Source organism: Pelobates fuscus, chromosome 2, assembly GCF_036172605.1.
Source record: "Pelobates fuscus isolate aPelFus1 chromosome 2, aPelFus1.pri, whole genome shotgun sequence".
NCBI classification, from domain to species: domain Eukaryota; kingdom Metazoa; phylum Chordata; class Amphibia; order Anura; family Pelobatidae; genus Pelobates; species Pelobates fuscus.
The window spans coordinates 361,297,509-361,321,509 of record NC_086318.1 but is presented as its reverse complement, the minus strand read 5'-3'; the positions used below and the strand labels follow the sequence as shown (position 1 = coordinate 361,321,509).

At 43.4% G+C, this 24,001-nt stretch overlaps 1 protein-coding gene across 2 annotated transcripts in view; it reads right to left on the bottom strand.

Annotated features, from left to right (window-relative positions):
- Positions 1–12,542, bottom strand: part of MERTK (MER proto-oncogene, tyrosine kinase) — a 133,116-nt gene extending 120,574 nt beyond the window's left edge. Inside the window, exons 1-2 of one of the 2 annotated variants that reach the window (XM_063443667.1) lie at positions 12,307–12,542; positions 10,708–10,868 (exon numbers count right to left, since the gene is read on the bottom strand). In XM_063443667.1, coding sequence (XP_063299737.1) covers positions 10,708–10,789 — 82 coding nt within the window. In that variant the 5' untranslated portion in view covers positions 10,790–10,868; positions 12,307–12,542. Of the gene's footprint in view, positions 1–10,707; positions 10,869–11,761; positions 11,783–12,306 lie in introns of those variants that run through there. The other variant, XM_063443668.1, reaches the window with a different exon arrangement.
- Positions 12,543–24,001: the final 11,459 nt, after the last annotated feature.

Here is a 24,001-nt window from a genome sequence, read left to right as displayed (position 1 = left end):
TTAGAAAAGATAAAATACTTATTTTAATTTTACTATTTATTACATCACGAAGAGTTGAAGATATTTAACCTACATTTAACACAACAACTCAAGGCTCAAGAACCCCAGTTAAGGTGTTGTTATGGCTTCTTCTTTCGTCAGACAATTCACCCTTTCATTCCTTACATTTTTGTTTGCAGTGTGCATGGGGGCAGACTATGTGGCTGGGAAAGCACATGTGTTTCTTATTATGGTTTCCATTTTCTGTGTGTGTTTGACCTCCACTGATGTTACATAATGCCAATAAAGTAACATGATTTATTTACCAAAGTGAGAATTCAAACTGAATTTCGAATTTAAAGGGACACTATAGTCACCAAAACAACTTTAATTAAACTTTACTTAATTAATTAGTTTTGGTGTATAGATCATGCTCCTGCAGTCTCACTGCTCAATCCTCTGCCATTTAGGAGTTAAATCACTTTATGCAGCCCTAGCTACACCTATCTGCATGTGACTTGAACAGATTCCCTAAACAATTCCTGTGAAGAGTCATCTAATGTTTACATTTCCTTTATTCCAAATTCTGTTTGATTTAAAATTTAATTTAGCCTTCCTAAACACTTCTTGTAAATAGAGCTCTAATGTTTAAATTTAGAATTTCTTATCTCCTGCTTTGTTACTATAACAGAAACAAAATTTCAGACCAAAATAGATTAAGTGGAAAAAATCAGCTAGTGACCCAGGGGTAGGCAACCTTTTAGCAGCACTGTGCCGAAATATGATTGTGATGTCCCTTAGCGTGCCGGTCCTATTTCTTTAAATTGAGGTGTGTATGTTGCCATATTCTGCTTGTGTTATTTATACTGCATTTGCTTTGTATCATTGTATTTGTGCGTATATGAGCTATTATATTGTATATGTTCATTAATAGTTTGTGGTATCATGTATAATACCTATGAATTTGGGCTGTGTATGGGGGCTGTTCGTGGAATTGTGTGTGGATGGATATGTCACATTGTGTATTTGGTAGTGTGTGTATGTGTGGGGCTGTTTGGGGTATTGCATGTGGGGTTGTGTGCATGTATGTGGATTGTTGGTGGTGTTGTGTTTGTGCGGACTGTGTGTGTGTTTGTATTATTTGTATGAGGGGAGGGTTATTCTGCAGCTCTGAGGCTTCCCTGGGTTTTAGTGGGGTCCAGGCTGGCCAGGTACAGCTCAAGGACAGAAGCTGCAACAGGAGGCTGTGGGCTGCTCTACTTCAGTGTGGATTCCTATTCACAAGTGCTGGGAGGAAGTGATCTGAGATCACTTCCTCTACGTGCTGCAATGCATAAATGGAGGATTGTCCTTCACCACCTTTTCATATTAACAGATATCTTAAGTTTCACTGGGACTCCTCACAGGCCAGAGCCTGTTTGGCTCTTGTACCCTTGAGTGCCGTGCAAATTCACCTCGAGTGCCATGCATGGCACTAGTGCCGTAGGTTGCCTACCCCTGAGCTAGTCCATATCTATGTTTTCAGGTTGGCTGTTACGGAGTCAAATTTCAAATTCACTTTCAATTCCCAAACATTAACATTTTAGTAAATACACCCCATATGTTACTAGGGCCAGAACCCATGTTAGTAGACATTTCTACGGTAACCTGGAAATCAACACAGAGACTTTAGAGAGTCTTTATTCATTAAAAACAAAAATTTATGGAATTCAATATTGATGTAGTGGTTATAGTCACAGTTTGGCTACTTTAACCTATAGTTTGTTTTTCATTATTATTAATATTACTGGCATTTCTAAAGCGCCAATATATTCCACAGTGCTGTACAATTGGGAAAAAGACAGCACAATAAGAATAGACCGATACAACAGGTAGAGGGCCCTGCCTGTGAGCTTACAATCTAAATTGACTTCAATTACCCATAAACCAACAATAATCTCCTGTACCCCTAGAGCCATACACCTGCAGTCTGTTCAGATCATAGCTCTATATATTGCTGGTTTTAAGTCAAAGCCCTTTAACACATAAGGCAGAATAAAGAGAAGGGTGTCTTGCCACAGCTGGTAATTTTCCCAGACACCAATTAACCTTTCTACAAGTGTAGATGTATACCCAGTTAAAAAAAAAAAAATATTTGACAGCAGCAATAAAGGTTAAAGACTGGCATACACAAACCACTTTTTATTTTCATAATTTTTTTGTTTTGTTTTTTTTACAGTCACCCCTGCATTTTTTGGGGGGGACCTTTTGTTTAGGTGAGCCGGTTGCCTAACAAATGGTTAATTCATAAATAAACATTACAAATAATCAATATTCCAAATTAAGGTTCTATCGTGTTTTTTCTGTTCTGACATTTTTAGTAAGCAGACAGCTTATTTTTAAAACTAATACAAATAAATATACTGTTTGCGTAAAACCTAAATCTGCTGTTTTCCATGTCGGGTCTTAATGGACATGTCTTAAAAGTTTTCTGCAGCCAAATATTTAATAAATTAATAATTGAAATAAAAACCACTAAGCAAGAGCAGACAAGCCAACTGGATTTTAATATAGTAAAGGCACACTGTATACCCCAGAAAATAAGCATATAAGACTTCATTATAACATATTAATTTGGCTTTTTTTTTGTCAAAATGTGGCTTTATGAAATGTGAAGAAACAACAAGGGAACTGACATTTTCAATCAAAATTAGATGACCTGAGTTAGTCCAAATTTCTCAGTTCTGCTCATTTGCCCTAAAATTTGACAAATGTAAAACACTTATTTGAAAGTCTTTTTGGTGCCATCTCTCCGTTTTAAACCTGCAGCTGAAATGTTACTTTCAAAGACAATCTAGAAACAATTCTGCAGAATGTCAAAGTAAAAATTGCAGGGTTTAAATGCCACTAGTGACTGTCACTCAGCCTCTAGACGTGATTCCGATGAATAATTCTGCTATTTTTTTATTATTGGCATTTATATAGCTCCAACTTATTTCACAGAGCTTTACAATACTATAAAGGGGAACATTTAACAATAAAGTAGACAATTACAAATTGTTACAGGAAAAACAGGTTGATGAGGATCCTGCTCAAAGGAATTTACAAAATACAAATTTTCAGGAGGGGATGGGGGGTGACCGTGCCGCTTTACGAACCACCACCTTTCCTCACAAATGTAAAGAAAGTTAACTTGCAGAATTTTCCCAACTCGGCTTTGCTGCGATAAAATTTTGAATTTGGTTCCCCTTGATTCCAGCCAATTCTCACTTTGGTGAATAACCCTGTAAATATGTAGCTATTGTCGGCTGATCTCAGCTATCAATCAGGATACATAACATTAACAGCCTATTCAGATTTCACAACTAACTGCAAAACTATTTATTACTCTGAACATTTATACATTTATACAATAATAACCTTTTGAAAGATAAATGAAACAAAAATCTGGCAGATCAGATTTTTTTTCCACTTCTAATATTATGTATTAAGGTTCTTTTTATTTGCTTTTAAAGACATTCTCAATTTTTCCACAGTGGAAGCTGATCAGTATTTATATAAACGTTTGTATGATTTCCCCAGTGAAAGTCCCTTTGCCTGCCTTCTGATTTCAGAACCTGTTATACGAATATAAATATACGAAAAGGAAGAACATCCTCAAACTAAAATGTAGCAGTTCTTCATTTATGATGGTCGAGCAATAAAATCAAATCACTATGGAAATAAATCATGTAAATCAGTCAGAAATTAATGGGACACTAAGCACCATAACCACAACAGCAAACTGTAGCGATATACATATTGGTCATGACTGATAAATTATTTCCGGTCAGGTTTTCAGTAAATATTTGTTAAATTTAAGGTAATGGGGAATTCATTTTAAGTGTTAGATTCAGGAGAATTGCTTTAATGTTACTCTTCAAGACAATGTGGAAAAAATTTACTGAACCCCCCAAAAAATTAAAATAAATAAACATGGAAGTCCTGGCTTGAGTTGCTTTTACTAAAAAATGCAATATCTGTTTTCATTATTTTTAGCTCGCGGAACATTAGGCGCCGCTTTCTAGGGGCATTAAGGCCCTTCACATTCAGTGAAGTGAGATTTATCGCCATACGTATGGTTGGGGGGTCCTGCCGGGCATCACGCCCACCTTTGCTCTCTCTGCCTTCGCCATGTATTGTTCAATAGTCAGTCGCCACCTACAAGTCGCCCAACCCCCATTCCACCCCCCAGCAGTGTCCCACGGTCCCAAAGGAAAAGAGAAGAGGGAGGGAAGAGAAAAGAATAGAGAAAAATAGAGCGTGCCATAGGCACGCCTAGAACTGAGTAACTTCCGCCTGGTCTTACCCACTGCCAGACTTTGTTGGGGTACATGGAACGGCACCTCCACTGCATCCAGCGCACGTGTATGATGCAGGCCCATTAGCCATGACCATGTCACGCTAAATTGCTGAATGCCAACAACATGGTACTTGCAGCTCCCTGTGGGCGCGTACAATGCGCGCGCCACCCAGGATAGCTAGGCAGTTAAGCTCGGAACATTTGAACTCTATAAACATTACTAGTCATATTCAGTGAAACAAGTAACAATCTGCATAACCTTGCAACCTCGGTCCTGGTTTAGGGGTTAGCAACAGACAACCTCCGTAAACATCAGGGTCCTGTGTAGTTGCTATGTAGAGTAGTTATGTACACATTGGGGTAGTACACTCATTGGACAGGGCGCCAGAAAGTGGCGGGGGGGGGGGGGGTCGGAGGCCAAGTGCAGGTACACCAGCTCTACCGTGGAACCTCATGTAGTGTCGTCATGTGGCTTGTTAGGTAGTAGTTATGTGCCAGCTACAGGTGAGTACCCCAAACCTGACATGGCAGATACGGTAGCCTGTGACAGGTCGTAAGGAGCCCCCGCATGGTATCTAGGTGTGTGTGTGTTGGGTTGTGAGTAGGTATGTGCGTGGAGAATGTCGGTGGCGTATGTGAGGCATCGCGTGCACATGTATTGGTTTGTGTAATGTTGCGGCTCTACAGTATCAGACAGTGTTGTGTGTGGGTGGGATGCAACAGAAGATGCCATAGTCGGTCTGTCGTGACCCATTTATGCTCCGTCGGCGCCCCCCTGGGGTGAGGCGTTAGTGACACCAATACCAGCTAGTCACGTTCCGGTACAGTCTGGGCCATGGTCCCCCAAGTCCCTGCAGCTCGTCAATGTACGTGCCCAGAGCGGGCTCAGTGTCAGTGTCCGTTGGGGGACCCGGAGAAACATTTTTTAAACATACAATATTTTTCTGTCCTTGTGTTCTTGCGCCCTGACACCAGCTTCCATCTTATTTGTAACATCCTGCACTTGTAAAACATAGCATGCTTTTATAACACCTGCACTTCTTAAAGGACCACTATAGGCACCCAGACCACTTCAGCTTAATGAAGTGGTCTCAGTGCCAGGTCCCCCTAGTTTTAACCCTGCAACTGAAAACATAGCAGTTTCAGAGAAAATGCTATGTTTCAATGAGGGTTAATCCAGCCTCTAGTGGCTGTCTCACTGACAGCCACTAGAGGCCGCTTCCGCGATTTACACAATTCACACTTATTTGATGCTGGACGTCCTCATGGAGTCCAGTATCAAAAAAGACCCCTACAGGAAAGCATTGAGTAATGCTTTCCTATGGGCGGGTTTCAATGTGCATGCACCTCCGGCTCCACTCAGAAGCTGACGTCTATGGAGGAGGAGAGGTCACCAGTGCCAAGGGAGCCCGATGCTGGATTAAGGTAGGAAAATAAATGGTTAATTAACTACTTATTGGCCGCGCAACGGGGCCCTAGTCACGTACACTGTGACTAGGGCTCTATAGCGTTAGGAATACATAACCTTTAACTGGGTTTATACTTTAGTTTCTGAGACTCCTGTGATTGGTTAATGTTTCTGTTGATGTATACACCCCTAAACAAACTGTGTTTCATACATACGATGTACTACGCATTCAAACTTTTGAATGCTTATTGATACTTCATCTGTGTACAACAACTTCTTTGTTGGTGCATAAGTGCATGCAGCATAAGGGTTTCCAGACCCTGTGGTAATTTCATAGCCTTACATGTGTCTTTTTTTAACTTTATTTTATTTTACAAAAAGAACAAGCTCCAGAAGATAAATCCCACAAATGAGATGATCCGTTAAAATACCACCTGATAACATTTGCCAACCTGATATCACAGATCTGAAATACTAAAACTGTATATAGAGACGCAGAAGTATGCAGGCTTGTCTGCCCAAAAGGTGCGAGATTCCTGAGAAGTAGTGATTTTCATTTTATTTGGATAGTGGAGTGCTGCTAAAAATAAATAAACAGAGGCAATGTTTTCTCTCGAATACACTGAATGAAACAGATTTCCTGTTCTCAGCAACACCCATTTATGTAGCCATCCTTGCTACCAATTTCTTGGCACTATGCGTCAACCTGGAAGCCATCACCTCTCCGTTGAGCATGCAGTCTCAGGGGTCCAATCCACAACAACAAACCATATAAACCTGACAAACTAGAATGCCTAGATCCAAATAGGGCACCTGTAGGAACACCCCCTGCTCTCCACACCCATGAGTCACTGATTAGTAAATGAAACCCACATTCAATCGAATGTGTGATAACTTTATTATATATATTTCTTGAATTTCACAAATAATAGTTTTTAAACCCGTTCTAAACATGACCATTCTTTTTACCCCAGGCCCTCCAAAGTCTCAGAACTCAGGCTGTCTGAGAAAAATGGGATTTGTAGTCCAACTACAACTGTGAGACAAAGTTTGTACACCCCAACTTCAATCCACATGTCACAATTCTCATTCAAGGTCACAGTCAGTCCATATCTTTATTTCCAATCGGAAAAGTGAGTAGTACACATGGTTCTCATGGCACCAAAACACCAAGCAAACACAGTGAAATAAAATCCTCTATAAAGTGCTTTATTTGGAAAAAGAAAAGCCTAAGTGCTTTACTATATTAGGAAATTATTCTTGAACTCTCTGTCCTATTTTTTCTGTATTTTTTGTTTAAAAAAAAAAAAGGTCCTGGCACTTACAGCCCTGGATAAAATGGACAGAAAATCCAGCACAAAGTTTACAATCAACTTGAGAGATGTATTAATAATAGAAAAATATATTTTATATATATATATTAAAATCTCAAATAGTTGTCAGATCATCCTAAAAGTTGCATCATTCTCCAGCTTTTTTATTTTTATAAGAACTTGATAAAGGGCACAAATTAAGAAAAGTTTAACCAACGCTCTATGCACTTAATTTCTGCAGCTGATTATACTGGCTATGGTGCTATGAGACTGTAGGCGATGTCCATCCGTATTTGCTATTTTTAAGTGGTTTGCGGAAATAAAAAACACTCTAGCCCCCTCTGCTGTAGTGGTTATGGTGCTAAGACTGTTCCATTAAAGACAATTTAAACTCACCACTGCAATTACTGATATAGCAGTGCAAACAGTTATTTGGATTTGTGTTGCTTCAATTTATAGACAATGCTGTGACCGTTTTGTAGCCTTTAAAAACTTCTCACAAAAAGGGATATTTACTTTACTAGTAATTGTTGGGAATTGCACATTGAGGCAAATTAGCAGAGCTGGATAAATAGTGAAGTTGCAGACTTTACAAATTCAGTTGTTTTGACCTAAAATTCTGAACGTTCCCTGCGCATTTTGAGCTTTTTCTGTTATTTTCCCAGCTATGACGTTCTTCACGGTAAGAACAATACATCTTTGCCTGCAGAGGTAGTTTTATCACATTCATTACAGATTTTTAAACATCTCGATGTTTTTTTGTGGTTTTTTTTTTATAGTTTTTTTTGGAGAAAATTAAAATATAAACATTTGACAGTTAAAATGTTGGGTTGTTGATCCAAGGATAAATCAAACTGCCAGTTTAGAGTCATGAAGAATTTGTTCCTAAAATTATGACGTAATGAGAAATCACTTTAAATGTTTTTTTTTTTTTGTTGTTTTTTAATTAACTGCAGTAATACATATATGTGGCAGCCAACTGAACTTGATGGACAATTTTTTTCTGATCATATTACTTGGTAACTATGTAACATTCCATTTATTAATAATAACATTTATTTGCACCACAATTATTTTTTCTTTTTTCACAAAACACTGTTGGAATATACAAAGAAGAAAAAACACTTTTCAGGGTAAGTTTAAAACACTTAAGTAAGTGGAAAAAGATTTTTACCCTTATAGATTTTTACTAATAACCTTGCATCCCTTGAATTAAAAACCAGTGATGCCTAATCCAGGCACACGATACGCATGTGCCAAAACACTGGCTGAGCATCATGGGAAATGTACAGTGTTTACAAACATCTTGGTTGTCAGAATATACATTATTCTAATACCTCCCTATAAAGCCCTCATAATCTGTCAATTAACCACTTCACTACCAAAACAGTTTTTATTTTCATGCATTTTGCAGAATTAAATCTAATCCATGAAGCTTTACTTACCCTCGTTTATACTCTAGTTTTGATTACCTGCGCATAGAAGAACGAATTTATGTGCCAAAGGCAACTAGTAACAGATATAATTTTGCTGAAAATGTCAGCTCACCCCCTGTTTTCATACGGCCATACCATTATTACAGTCAGGTATTTTATTGGTGGCATTTTACACAGGCGCATTTTATTGATGGCATTTTGAATGCACAGAGATACCGTGACGGGATCCTGAGGCCCACTGTGGTGCCATTCATCCACGACCATCACCTCATGTTGCGGCATGATAATGCATGGCCCCATGTAAGGATATGTACACAATTCCTGGAAGCTGAAAACATCCCAGTTCTTGCATGGCCAGCATACTCACTGGACATGTCACCCATTGAGCATGTTTGGGATGCTCTGGATCGGCGTATACGATAGCGTGTTCCAGGTCCTGCCAATACCCAGCAACTTCACACAGCCATTGAAGAGGAGTGGACCAACATTCCACAGGCCACAATCAACAACCTGATCAACTATATGCAAAGGAGATATGTTGCACTGCGTGAGTCAAATGGTAATTACACCAGATACTACCTGTTTTTTTAAGCCCCCCCAATACATTAAAACTGCACCTTTTAGAGTGGCCTTTTTATTGTGACCAGCCTAAGGCACACCTTTGCAATAATCATGAGTTTATGGCAAAATACACATTGTATTGGCTCTCAGGTTCAGGATACTCCCACACAAAACATGATAATCCCTGCCCTGTGCCTGAGAGATAATTGAGTCAGGAACTGTACTATACTCAATTATCTCTAGGCACAGAAAACATTTTAATAACACCCTGAAAGTGCCCCCAAAACAGTCACATCCCCTGATAGCCCCAATTTCAGGGGTTCAGGATTTCCATTGAAGTCCTAATTTGACCGACCGCACACAGTCTTATGCCCAAAACAGTTCCCCAGTTTCAGAGGTAGTCGGTCTATATCGGGGAGTTCTAAAACCGAACAAATCCACAAACTGTTCCCCTGGCCCATGGGTAGCGTTTGTTTCCCTAGTTCGTGGGAACAAACCTACCGAATAGCGCTCTCCTAGCTGGTTTGTGAAAAAAGCAGGCGTTCGCGAAGTTGCTGGCGTTCGGGAAGTCGAGTGGCCGATTTTAGTTCCAGACACTCGACGACCAAGTACTGCTGCCTCTTACCAAGTTACCAAGTACTGCGGCCATACGAACAGCAGCCACACAGCAGCCACACAGAGAGAGCGTTCGGTAATTTTATCTTCCGAACAAGGAAAATCAAAGTTAACGAAACAAAAGGTGTAGTTTCTTCACATACTGTATGTGAGTAAAAAAAAACAATTTCACTTAATACGAACATGTCAGACACTGTGAAATATTGAAATTAAAGGATACTGTATACTGTCTACCTTTTAATTTCTCAAATATGTGAAAATAACAATTGTTATTTTAAATTTTTTAACAACTGTTTGCAAAGACATAAAGTTGGTGTGTTATTCAGTTATTGGCTGGTTATGGCAGAGGATGTAACAGAACTGCCTTAGAACTGGAAAACCCAATTTCAAGTTCCAGTCAGACGAACTCATTGATATATATCAAACTACCTCAAATTCTCATAGACAGTGAGCTGGTATGAGCAAGGGTCTTCCCCTTTAAATGCTTATATAAATTATTATAATATGTTGACAATGCATCCCTTGCTATAAATACATGTTATGCTAATATATATATTTTTTCAATAAAAAATGCTCAGTAGGGAAGGGGTTAAGGGCATGTCAAGGGACTTGTTCACTGACTGAACTGAATAAAACAATGGAAATATTGGCACCGTACACATGTTCTAATAAAACATGCCTATTTGCCATTAATACAGAGTCAACACAAATACATCCAAACTTATCAGCTCTACAAATCCCTCAATACCAACATAATGGCTAGTCCTAGCTACTTAAACACTACTGTCCATCATTTATAAAAAAAAAAAAATGGTCCAGACTCCCCCAGTTACCTACTGATAATACCTGAATCCCTGTATACCCATTCCTGAGGAATGTCCTCTATGCCATATGGCACACACTTTATACTGAGTCACACCTTTACATCACATATGTAATTCACCCTGTCACCTGGAGGATCCCTATCTAGCTAGCCCACTTCACCTCTCCTGAAAACCTGAGAGCTTTATCAAAGGGAGCTGATAATATACATGTGCAATAAACGACATACTTTTCGTTTGAACTATGTCTTACCTCCTACACACAGCAGGGGATGGAGCAGCAGGATGAAGAAATATCTCCACATGTCTGGTTGCTGATAATAACTGCACTGCATTGCTTCCAGAGACTAATCAGTCACAGAGATCACACGTGGGACAGAGTTCAGCACTGGATGCAAATACTGACCTGGATCACTGGACACACAACCACAAAGTCAAACACAGACATGTATCCCACAATACATAGAAACACAGTGAACATCACACTCACAATATACACACAATTACGCTGCTCCTCACACAGAGTGCTGGGTGAACATCTCTCTACAGCCCTGTACCTCCATACACACACAGGCAAAGTCACACTCACAGATCTGGATTCCTAATATACACACAGTGTTCAAATCACACTCACAGCTCTGGATCCCCAGTATACACACAGTGTTCAAATCACACTCACAGCTCTGGATCCCCAGTATACACACAGTGTTCAAATCACACTCACAGCTCTGGGTCCCCAGTATAAACACAGTGTTCAAATCACACTCACAGCTCTGGATCCCCAGTATACAGACAGTGTTCAAATCACACGCACAGCTCTGGGTCCCCAGTATACACACAGTGTTCAAATCACACTCACAGCTCTGGGTCCCCAGTATACAGACAGTGTTCAAATCACACTCACAGCTCTGGATCCCCAGTATACAGACAGTGTTCAAATCACACTCACAGCTCTGGATCCCCAGTATACAGACAGTGTTCAAATCACACTCACAGCTCTGGGTCCCCAGTATACAGACAGTGTTCAAATCACACTCACAGCTCTGGGTCCCCAGTATACAGACAGTGTTCAAATCATACTCACAGCTCTGGATCCCCAGTATACAGACAGTGTTCAAATCACACTCACAGCTCTGGGTCCCCAGTATACAGACAGTGTTCAAATCACACTCACAGCTATGAATCCCCAGTATACACACACACTGTTCAAATCACACTCACAGCTCTGGATCCCCAGTATACACAGTGTTCAAATCACACTCACAGCTCTGGATCCCCAGTATACACACACTGCAAATCACACTCACAGCTCTGGATCCCCCGTATACAGATCCCTCGTGCAGCGCAGGCAGCGATCAAAACAATAACACATGTACTAAGACAGCAGAGTCACAGGAACACACACACACACCGCTGTACAGATCACGCACAGACCAGCCCACAGCCTGTACACAAGCTGATGTGCACACAAACTCTCAGTGAATAGGAAGGGGGATTAGAGAACACCCCGCTGCACAAACACAGTAAGACATTAACAGAGCACCCAAAATTCCAAAGAAAAGTAAAACTCACATACAACTGCAGATCAATAGCAGAAACAATGATAATTACACAAAGACAGCCTCAGATAACAAGATTAGAAAGTAATCACAGAGCTAAATAATGCATACAAAGTGTGACATTATACTATGATCTACAATCTTTAATTTACATATATGAAGTAGTATCTTCCAGGAACATACAATACTAGCCACACAGGAGGAAATCTCACATGCAGCCTAGACAGTGACACAATAACACACAGTTTGATACAGGAGAGTTACACTTCAATCATACAGGTCCCACAACATACTGCAGCAGATCCTGGTGTCATGTCTTCCCCATCCAAAACACAGCATGTCTGCCTGTCCTCATGCAGGTGCCTGCTCTTCAATGGGGTGCTGGGTTATCCTAGAAAATGAGGCTACCATCTGTGTCCACACAATGACAGTAAGTGTTCTGCTCCCCTGAGCAAAATTCCTCTACTGCAGAAACAGATCCCTGGACTGCAGACTGACATTCCCACTGCAGCCTCCTGCTCTGCCGGTAGAGGCTGCACAGCACATCAAGCAGCAGCAGAGGTGGGGTTTGCAGATGGGGGAGGCTGGCTCAGCTGGGGAACTGGACACTTTCCCTGTTTAGTCTGTTGTTTTCTTGACAGTGCAAGTTTCTTTGCAAGTGTCAATCTGGGTTGGCCCTGAACAGTCCTTTAATATGTAATGTTATCTCTTCATAGCTGCCAGCTTGGCTTATTTACAATAGTGATTGTTTTAACCTTTGAAAATTTTGGAAGCTATTCACTAAACAGTTAGTTTCTTTAAGTGGACAGCCTGAGTTGAAAAAAATAAATTATATATATATATATAGGCCAAAATAGATAAATTGGCGAATTTTTTTTTTCCAAATAGAAATATATGCCACCTCTGATATATATGCTGTTTTCGTCTGAATAAAGTAACCATAAATTAATGTTTAACGAATAAACCTGTAACCTGCCCTAATGTGTTTATAACCCACCTCCTAGACTGTAAGCTCGTTTGAGCATATTTTATTAATGTGAATATTAAATCTTTGTCTTAGCTTATTATATTATTATTATTATTATTATTATTATCGCCATTTATATAGCACCAGCAGATTCCGTAGCGCATTACAATATTAAAAGAGGGGGGATTTAACTATAAATAGGACAATTACAAGAAAACATACAGGAACGATAGGTTGAAAAGGGACCCTGCTCAAAAGAGCTTACAGTCTATAGGAGGTGGGGTGTAAAACACAAAAGGACAGGAAATAGCAATCAAATAGGGTGGGAGTGAAGCAGAGCTGGAGGAAAGAGTAAAGTGCTGCCCTTTAGGAGAGAACAAGAGACAGGTATGTGAGGTCGAGGTTACTCAGTGAGGCCACAAGCTTTCCTAAAGAGATGGGTTTTAAGGCACTTCTTAAACGATTGAAGACTAGGGGAGAGTCTGATGGCGGTAGGCAGGCTATTCCATAGGAAGGGAGCCGCCCGCGAGAAGTCCTGCAAGCATGAGTTGGCCGTAGGTTCCTGTAAGTTTTCTTTTAATTTTCCTATTTATAGTTAAATCCCCCCTCTCATAATATTGTAAAGCGCTACGGAATCTGTTGGCGCTATATAAATGGTGATAATTATAAGCTAAAAAGACAAAGATGTAATATTGTATTATTTTTTTAAATGACAATGGTGCAGAATATTGCTTATCAAAGAGTGACACTGCTGGAGGGGCAGGTTATTAGAGTGTAGAGGTTTAAAAGTTCTAAATAGGGGGCGATCACCATGGAAACCAAGTGAACCACAAATCACATACTAATAATGGTTGTTCCTCTTTTATAACTTTGTATAATTTTTCTGATTATGAAACATTGATAAGTATCCGCAAGGGTCAAGTCCTGGGAAACAAAAGTGTAGGAACTCACAATATTGGAGTTGCAATGTGTGTGTATCTAGTAGCTGTAGTGTGTATGTATGTGTATTGGGGTATATGAGATGTTGTCTCTGTGGATGTATTTGGTGCTTCTTACCTGGTCTAATTTATCTGTCTCTCTGTTATTTAATTTTCCTGAACCGGCTAGTTTGATTATTCTGTTTCTCCATTATCCTGACCATGGATTTTTATTTTACTACGATTTCTCTATTTTTTTTTCAAATTGACAGTTTTTTATTTTTTTTTGGAAAAGGGAATTGAGGGTACAGAAAAATAAAAGGGAGGGGGGTGGGACGACTCGAACCAAGACATCTTATCTTTTTGTATCGTAGTACGTAGTATGGATGACATTGATACATATACATATTATGGTTGACATTGATGAATATACAGTTATGGGAATACAGACATTCAGTATGTAGTTTATAATTATACATCAATAGGTATCTGCGCATCAATAAATAGCTGTACAGCTATATATAGATTTCTCTATTTTGTATGTTAAACCCTGTCACTCTAAGGTTTGGCAATATGTCTGTTCTATTTAGTTAATAGTTGTTATCCTAAGCTCTGCGTGTTAGAGTATAGTACTGTTACAATGTATAGCGATTGTAGTGTTTCTGTATAGGGGGCATAATGTGTGTACAAGTTTTATAGTATGTATTGGGGTGAAGTGAATGTATGGGGGGTGGGGGTGGGGGTGTTTGTGAGGTGCACTGAGTGTGAAGGGGGTGCACTCTGTGTGTGGGTATGTACTGTGTGTGGGGTGCACTGTGTGTGAAGGGGGTGCACTCTGTGTGTGGGTATGTAATGTGTGTGGGAGGGTGTACTGTGTGTAAGGGGGTTGCACTGTGTTTTTGGGGTATACTTAATGGTGGGAAGTCCAAATCATTTGGATGAATACGTTAATTTTGGACGGTTCATCAGTTCACTTACTTGAGGTTCAGGTCAGGAGCTGACTGACTCAAGTGTATCACAGAACTGTGTAGCAATACTATGGTAATTCTATGCAATTCACCATTTGGAGAATAGGGCGGACAGTCAACGTAATATAGTGTGCGTGTGAGCACAGCTATTAAACTCACAGTAATGTGTAGTGTAAATAAGTGTATCACCTTATCTATAAGACTAATATTTGTGAAGGTTAGAGGAAGTTGGAGGTAGCTTAAGTGAATTTAGCCAAGAGTCCTTATGGTTAATAATGAGAAGTATTTATGGTAAGGGTTAATTCAAGGTGCAGTTCGGAGTAAAGGGGTCCAAAGGGAATCCAAATCTTGGGTACAGTGAAGGTTAATCCTATATTTAATTAAAGAAGCATAGGTGCCAGGGGTCTAGGATTAAAAGATACGATATATATGAGATTGCTCGGATCAGCATAATTAACAAATTCACTGCAGAAGACTGCCTGTGTTGTCAGGCAAATCATCCAACATAGAATTAGTAACACAATTTAATTATAGTAAAATCGTGAATAAATACACACTACAAATCCATCTATCTATCTATTCATGACAGGCGCACAGTCGGATTTACCGGCATTTGCGCTAACCTTAAGGACACATGACGGAAATATTCCGTCATGATTCCCTTTTTTTCCAGAAGTTGTGTCCTTAAGGGGTTAAGACATGGACACAGGTTTCACCAGTTCCTCACCTAGACCCAAGCGGGACGCCTCAGTCGCCGCCCATATCCAGAAGGAATGGGTCCCAAACTGCATGGGATCCAAACCTAGCTCAGTCAAGCCCATCTGAAAAAACCTGAAAGAATTGGAACCGCGACAGAGCGGGTCCATCCCCATGTACCAAAACACAACCCAGGACATCCAGGCAAATCTCCACGTAGTGTGATGCACATGAAACGAGGAAAACTCCTGACCCAGGCAGGGAAAATAGTGTTACCAAATACAACCGTCTTTGTACGGCCCAACCAAATCAACACCCTATCAGTCCATAATTCGATGTCCGAATGTTGAAACCACCCCAACACCCGCCCGAGAGGTACTCACCAGTTCACCAATCCGAAAGGCCCCGAAGAATGCCCACGAGAAGGCAACCGAGAATAACACACCTCAAAAGGAGATGAACTCACCGCTGGCAGCACTCCCACTGAGCGCTGCAGGATTTCAAAAGACTTCAAAAGTCCTCTAGTATCTAGTATTTCTTACCTCTCCTAAAGCCCCGTAAGGCTTGACGAATGAGAAAATGTTTTGTAACGTCCTCCGAACCATTCAACTTGAACAGAAACGCCAATGCCACCATATTCCTGTCGATCACAGACAGGGAGAAAAGCGCTGTGCAAACTAACAGCATAGGAACCACAGTAAAGTATCCAACCATCTCTCCCTTGACTGGATTCCTTATGAATCCTACAAGCATGATGTCCCGAGCCGCCACAGACCTTCTCTGGACAGGTCTGTCTTTCCTTTCGCACCCCGGAGCCACCATCCGAAACCATTCCACTGTGAACGAGACAAGGAATCAGCTGACACGTTTAACAAACCAGCAGTGGCGTACATGCAAACCATGGGGCCCAAGGTGCGAAAATTATCCATGGGCCCCTCCTTCCCTTTCCCCCCCCGACAGACACACACACACACATACATAGAGAGACACACGTAGACACATACACACAGACACATACATACATACAGACAGACACACAGACACATACATACAGACCGACACACAGACAGGCACACAGACACATACATACAAACAGACAGGCACACATTCAGACACACACACACACACATACAAAGACACATACATAAAAAAAAAACAGACCGGCACACATACACACAGGCAGACAAATACAGCCAGACAGACACACACACAGGCAGACATACACACATACATACAGACAGACAGGCACACATACAGACACACATACATACAGCCAGACAGACATACACACACACACAGACAGACAAAAATACATACACACATACAAACAGACACACACATACAAGACGCACATACAAACATACATACATACATACATACAGACAGACACACAGACACACATACATACAAACACACAAAATGTTTAAGTCACCCTCCTGTTTCCTACCTTCAAGGTGCAGGAGGGTGACTTTCCCTGGGGTCCAGTGATGGCTCAGATGGATGGGAGTCTCCCTCTGTTTCCTCCCACGCGGTCTGTGTGTTCGCTGGGAGGAGGGATGTGCAGTCACTTTCTCTCAGTTTGTGATGTAATCACAGGGGGCCCGGTCGCGCTGTTAAAGCGCCAGCGCTGACCGGGCCCCCTTGCAATCAACATCCATCGGGTGGCCCTGACAGCATAGGCCACTCGATGGACCCCTTGGACGGTGGCCCCGGCAGTTTGCCACGTGGGCCGGGGCCGCAGAAGATTATGGCGGCGGATACCCGGTCACAGGGGTCCGCAGGGCGGCCGGGCTCCCTGGAGTGGCCAGCTGCGACCCCTGCGACCGCGGTATGTACGCTGCTGCAAACCAGGTACGGGAAAACAAGGGGCTTGCTGCATTCACCTGAACATGCTTAAATGGGGTGCTACTGGGGGCCAATAAGTACAGTAAAAATAAAAGTCCAGCGCACTCACTTATCAACTAAACAGCTACTTTGGTGCTGACAGATTTTGCTAGTTTTATTAAAAACACCTAATCTAGGCAAAAAATAATGGGGGTTTAGTTACATGTATGATCATATAATGTAACTAAACCCCCATTATTTTTTGCCTAGATTAGGTGTTTTTAATAAAACTAGCAAAATCTGTCAGGACCAAAGTAGCTGTTTAGTAGATAAGGGAGTGCGCTGGATTTTCATTTTTACTGTACTTATTGGCCCCCAGCAGAACCCCATTTAAGCATGTTTAGGTGAGTGCAGCCAGCCCCTTGTTTTCCCATGTATATACAGTTGCAAGAAAAAGTATGTGAACCCTTTGGAATGATATGGATTTCTGCACAAATTGGTCATAAAATGTGATCTGATCATCATCTAAGTCACAACAATAGACAATCACAGTCTGTTTAAACTAATAACACACAAATAATGAAATGTTGCCATCTTTTTATTGAACACACCATGTAAACATTCACAGTGCAGGTGGAAAAAGTATGTGAACCCCTAGACTAATGACATCTCCAAGAGCTAATTTGAGTGAGATGTCAGCAGGGACGGACTGACAGTGGCCTGGGCCCCCGGGCAAAATTAGCAACTGGGCCCAAGCAGACCGATATATATGCTGGTGTAGGTGTACCGTGTATTTGATTATATGTACGTGTAAAGTGAATGTATGTTGTGTATATTAACTGCAAGCGCTAGTGTGAGTGAATATATGTATGTCTTTGTGTGTAGTGTCAGGATATGTGAATTCATAGTATATTTGAATACATGTTTTGAGTTTTATAAATAGGGTAGTATTTTTTTTATGTGTTTGTGTAGCATGGCAGTTTGTATAAAGGGGTATTTCTGAATTTTGGCAATGTGTTTGTATGAGGTCCAAATTTTGCGTCTTAAATTACAGATCATCAAGTGTTAAATGTTACAACCTACCTTAAAGGATCACTATAATGTCAGGAAAACAAACTTGTTTTCCTAACACTATATAACCCTTAGGTCCACACCACCCCCCACCCTCAGGGTCCCCTTCCCGCTGGGCTGAAGGGGTTAAAACTCCTTCAGCCACTTACCTCTATCCAGCGCTGGGCTCCCTCGGTGCTGGTGACCTACCCTCCCCCGCCGACGTCAGCTTCCAAGTGCAGCGGAATGCGCATGCGCGGCAAGAAACGTGCGTGCATTCAAGCAGTCCATAGAAAAGAATTTCTCAAAGCTTTCGTATGGACGTTCTGCATGATGAATGTGATTTTCGCATGCAGCGCCGCAGAAACGCCTCTAGTGGCTGTCAGGAAGACAGCCACTAGAGGCTGGATTAACCCTGCAATGTAAACATAGCAGTTTCTCTGAAACTGCTATGTTTACATCTGAAGGGTTAAAACCTGGGGGACCTGGTACCCAGACCACTTCATTGAGCTGACCTTTAACGGAACACTATAGTGTCAGGAATACAAAAGTGTATTCCTGACGCTATCGGTTTCTGGCCCCCCTTAAAAACGGGATTTACTTACCTTTTTTCCCCATCACCGACCAAACTCCTTGGCACAGTTCAACAATTTTAGATGATCTCAGCCAGCCCAATGCTCTACCATAGGAAAGCACTGGAAAGCTATTGTGCATGTGCGGCAAAACACTACGCTGTGCCAATCACCATCTCCTCATAGAGATGCATTGAATCAGTGCTTCTCTATGACAAGTGTTCAGCGTCTCCATACGGAGCATGGAGATGCGGAATGTCAGTGCTGCACATTTTGCAACACTGACACAGGAAGCACCTAGATCAGGGCTGTCCAACCTGCGGCCCCCCAGATGTTGCTTAACTACAACTCCCATGATTCTTTCAATTAAAAAGACAGACAGGGAATCGTGGGAGTTGTAGTTCAGCAACATTTGGGGGGCCGCAGGTTGGACAGCCCTGACCTAGATGTTCCTAGGCAGCAAGGTAACATTGCTTTTTCACTGAAAAGGCAGCCTTTACAGCAAAAACCCTGCAGGGGCAGACTATACTCACCAGAATAACTACATTAAGCTGTAGTTGTTCTGGTAACTATAGCGTTCCTTTATGGTTGTGCGTGCAAAGGGGTAGGGACTGCAGAGGGTGCTGGGAGGAAGAGGCTGCAGAGGGTACAGGGGGAAGGGACTGCAGATGGCACGGGGGGGAAGAGAGGCTGTAGTGGGTGCAGAGGGTAAAGGGTGCTGTTGAGATTGCAAAGGGAAAAATAAGCTGTAGTAAGTGCAGGGAGTGTAGGGGCTGCAGTTGGTGCATAGGGTATAGAGGCTGTAGTGGGTGCATAGGATATAGGAGTTGTAGTGGGTGCCTGGGGGTGAGGGGCAGCAGAGGGTGAGAGGCAGCCGAGGGTGCAGGGGTAGCAGTGGGGTAGGATCTCTGCAGTGGGTAGGGGCTACAGAGGGAGTGGGGGGGGGGGGGTGTAAGGACTGCAGAGGGAGTGGGGTGTAGGGGCTGCAGAAGGTTTAGTGGGGTAGGGGCTGCAGAGGGAGTAGGGATGATAGGAGTTGTAAGTGTAAAGTGCCTTAGCATGATAGGAGTTGTAAGTGTAAAGGAAGGAGTTACAGAGGAAGCAGGGGCTGCAGAGGGAGCAGGGGGTAGGGGCTGCAAAGGGAGCATGGGGTAGGGGCAGCAGAAGGTGCAGTGGGGTAGGGTGTGCAGAGGGAGCTGGAGGTATGGATTATAGGAGTTGTAAGTTTAAAGTGCCTTGGCATGATAGGAGTTGTAAGTGTAAAGGAAGGAGTTACAGTGGGGGTAGGGGCTGCAGAGGGAGCAGTGGGGATAGGGGCTGCAGAGGGAGCAGTGGGGATAGGGGCTGCAGAGGGAGCAGTGGGGATAGGGGCTGCAGAGGGAGCAGGGGGGATAGGGGCTGCAGAGGGAGCAGGGGGGATAGGGGCTGCAGAGGGAGCAGGGGGGATAGGGGCTGCAGAGGGAGCAGGGGGGATAGGGGCTGCAGAGGGAGCAGGGGGGATAGGGGCTGCAGAGGGAGCAGGGGGGATAGGGGCTGCAGAGGGAGCAGGGGGGGATAGGGGCTGCAGAGGGAGCAGGGGGGGATAGGGGCTTCAGAGGGAGCAGGGGGAGATAGGGGCTTCAGAGGGAGCAGGGGGAGATAGGGGCTTCAGAGGGAGCAGGGGGGGATAGGGGCTTCAGAGGGAGCAGGGGGGGATAGGGGCTTCAGAGGGAGCAGGGGGGGATAGGGGCTTCAGAGGGAGCAGGGGGGGATAGGGGCTTCAGAGGGAGCAGGGGGGGATAGGGGCTTCAGAGGGAGCAGGGGGGGATAGGGGCTTCAGAGGGAGCAGGGGGGATAGGGGCTTCAGAGGGAGCAGGGGGGATAGGGGCTTCAGAGGGAGCAGGGGGGATAGGGGCTTCAGAGGGAGCAGGGGGGGTAGGGCTTCAGAGGGAGCAGGGGGGAGTAGGGCTTCAGAGGGAGCAGGGGGGAGTAGGGCTTCAGAGGGAGCAGGGGGGAGTAGGGCTTCAGAGGGGGGGAGTAGGGCTTCAGAGGGGGGAGTAGGGCTTCAGAGGGGGGAGTAGGGGGGTAGGGGCTTCAGAGGGAGCAGGGGGGTAGGGGCTTCAGAGGGAGCAGGGGGGGTAGGGGCTTCAGAGGGAGCAGGGGGGTAGGTGCTTCAGAGGGAGCAGGGGGGTGGTAGGTGCTTCAGAGGGAGCAGGGGGGGTAGGTACTTCAGAGGGAGCAGGGGGGGTAGGTGCTTCAGAGGGAGCAGGGGGTAGGGGCTTCAGAGGGAGCAAGGGGGGTAGGGGCTTCAGAGGGAGCAGGGGGGTAGGGGCTTCAGAGGGAGCAGGGGGGGTAGGGGCTTCAGAGGGAGCAGGGGGGGTAGGGGCTTCAGAGGGAGCAGGGGGGTAGGGGCTTCAGAGAGAGCAGGGGGGGTAGGGGCTTCAGAGAGAGCAGGGGGGGTAGGGGCTTCAGAGGGAGCAGGGGGGTTGTGGTGGCAGAGGGTGCAGGGGGTAGGGGCAGTAGTGGGGGAAATATCATTAACATATTTGTAATAAAAAAAAATATATTTTAAAAAAATTAAAGCCCCCCTTACAAGTCTTACCTCTCTGGTGGTCCAGACATCCTCTCCTGGAAAGTCCCTCACAGCTCCAACACAGGATCTTCTTGACATGCTGTCTGTAACTCTAATCAGGGCAGCTCCGCACAGCTCACTCTGCACTGTGACTGGTGATGTCACTTCCTGCAGAACAAGCCGCACGGAGCTGCCCTGAGCAGTTGCAGGCAGCTCAGTGAGGACGTGTTTGGAGACAGGCACACTGAGGGGCAGCTTAGTGGGGTCTTTGGAAGCCCCTTAGCTGTCCCTCAGTGTGCCCTGCACGGAGGAGATAATTAGTAGCAGCAGGGGCCCGCGGACGGCTGTGCGGGCCCCTTGCTGAGTGCAGGCTGGCTGGGGAGATTAACTCCCCAGCATAGCCGTTACTGCACTGCAGCAGGGGCGGGCCCCCCAGAGCCTCGGGCCCTCGGTCCATGACCGATTTGCCCGAGTGCTCAGTCCGCCCCTGGATGTCAGCCAACTGGAGTCCAATCAATGAGATGAGATTGGAGGTGTTGGTTACAGCTGCCCTGCCCTATAAAAAAACACACACCAGTTTTGGGTTTGCTTTTCACAAGAAGCATTGCCCGATGTGAATGATGCCTCGCACAAAAGAGCTCTCAGAAGACCTACGATTAAGAATTGTTGACTTGCATAAAGCTGGAAAGGGTTATAAAAGTATCTCCAAAAGCCTTGCTGTTCATCAGTCCACAAATTGTCTATACATGGAGAAAGTTCAGCACTGCTGCTACTCTCCCTAGGAGTGGCCGTCCTGTAAAGATGACTGCAAGAGCACAGCGCAGACTGCTCAATGAGGTGAAGAAGAATCCTAGAGTGTCAGTTAAAGACTTACAAAAGTCACTGGCAAATACTAACATCCCTGTTAGCGAATCTACAATACGTAAAACACTAAACAAGAATGGATTTCATGGGAGGATGCCACTGCTGTCCAAACAAAACATTGCTGCACGTTTACAGTTTGCACAAGAGCACCTGGATGCTCCACAGCAGTACTGGCAAAATATTCTATGGACAGATGAAACCAAAGTTGAGTTGTTTGGAAGAAACACACAACACTCTGTGTGGTGAAAAAAGGCACAGCACACCAACATCAAAACCTTATCCCAACTGTGAAGTATGGTGGTGGGGGCATCATGGTTTGGGGCTGCTTTGCTGCGTCAGGGCCTGGACGAATTGCTATCATCGAAGGAAAAATGAATTCCCAAGTTTATCAAGACATTTTGCAGGAGAACTTAAGGCCATCTGTCTACCAGCTGAAGCTCAACAGAAGATGGGTGTTGCAACAGGACAATGACCCAAAGCATAGAAGTAAATCAACAACAGAATGGCTTAAACAGAAGAAAATATGCCTTCTGAAGTGGCCCAGTCAGAGTCCTGACCTCAGCCTGATTGAGATGCTGTGGCATGACCTCAAGAAAGCGATTCACACCAGACATCCCAAGAATATTGCTGAACTGAAACAGTTCTGTAAAGAGGAATGGTCAAGAATTACTCCTGACCGTTGTGCACGTCTGATCTGCAACTACATGAAACGTTTGGTTGAAGTTATTGCTGCCAAAGGAGGTTCAACCAGTTATTTAAACCAAGGGTTCACATACTTTTTCCACCTGCACTGTGAATGTTTACATGGTGTGTTCAATAAAAACATGGCAACATTTCTTTCTTTGTGTATTATTAGTTTAAGCAGACTGCGATTGTCTGTTGTTGTGACTTAGATGATGATCAGATCACATTTTATGACCAATTTGTGCAGAAATCCATATCATTCCAAAGGGTTCACATACTTTTTCTTGCAACTGTATATTTAGGAGTCTAGCCAGCTCCTTGGTTTTGCACCCCTCCCTGTCACAGGTGCTTAATCTCAGGACCCTATTTAGCCTTGTACTGCAGAGAACTCGAGATGGAAGGATTTCCCCAAGTGAGTAGCTCATTTAGTAGACAGTTGGTTGTTAGAGTATGACCAGCCAAAGATGGGGTACATTGACTTTGTTGCAGGCTTATGAAATTTATAATCATATAATGTAACTAAACCCCCATTATTTTTTGCCTAGATTAGGTGTTTTTAATAAAACTAGCAAAATCTGTCAGCACCAAAGTAGCTGTTTAATATATAAGGGAGTGCGCTGGATTTTCATTTTAACAAACCAGGTATGTGACGTGCCCGTAAAACAATATTAAATGACATACAAAACAACACAAATAGCCGTAATAAGTGTACCACCGGGACCGAAGATGCGGATAAGCGGTTAACTGCATGAACCACCAACATAATGTCCGTAAAAAAGGTCACTTTCCTGTCCCGCATCTCCCCCAACAACACCAAAGCCACCAACTCAAGAAACGCCAAATTACGAATAAGAGGACTTGCTTTCCAGGCCTCAGGTCACTGAGCAGCACACCA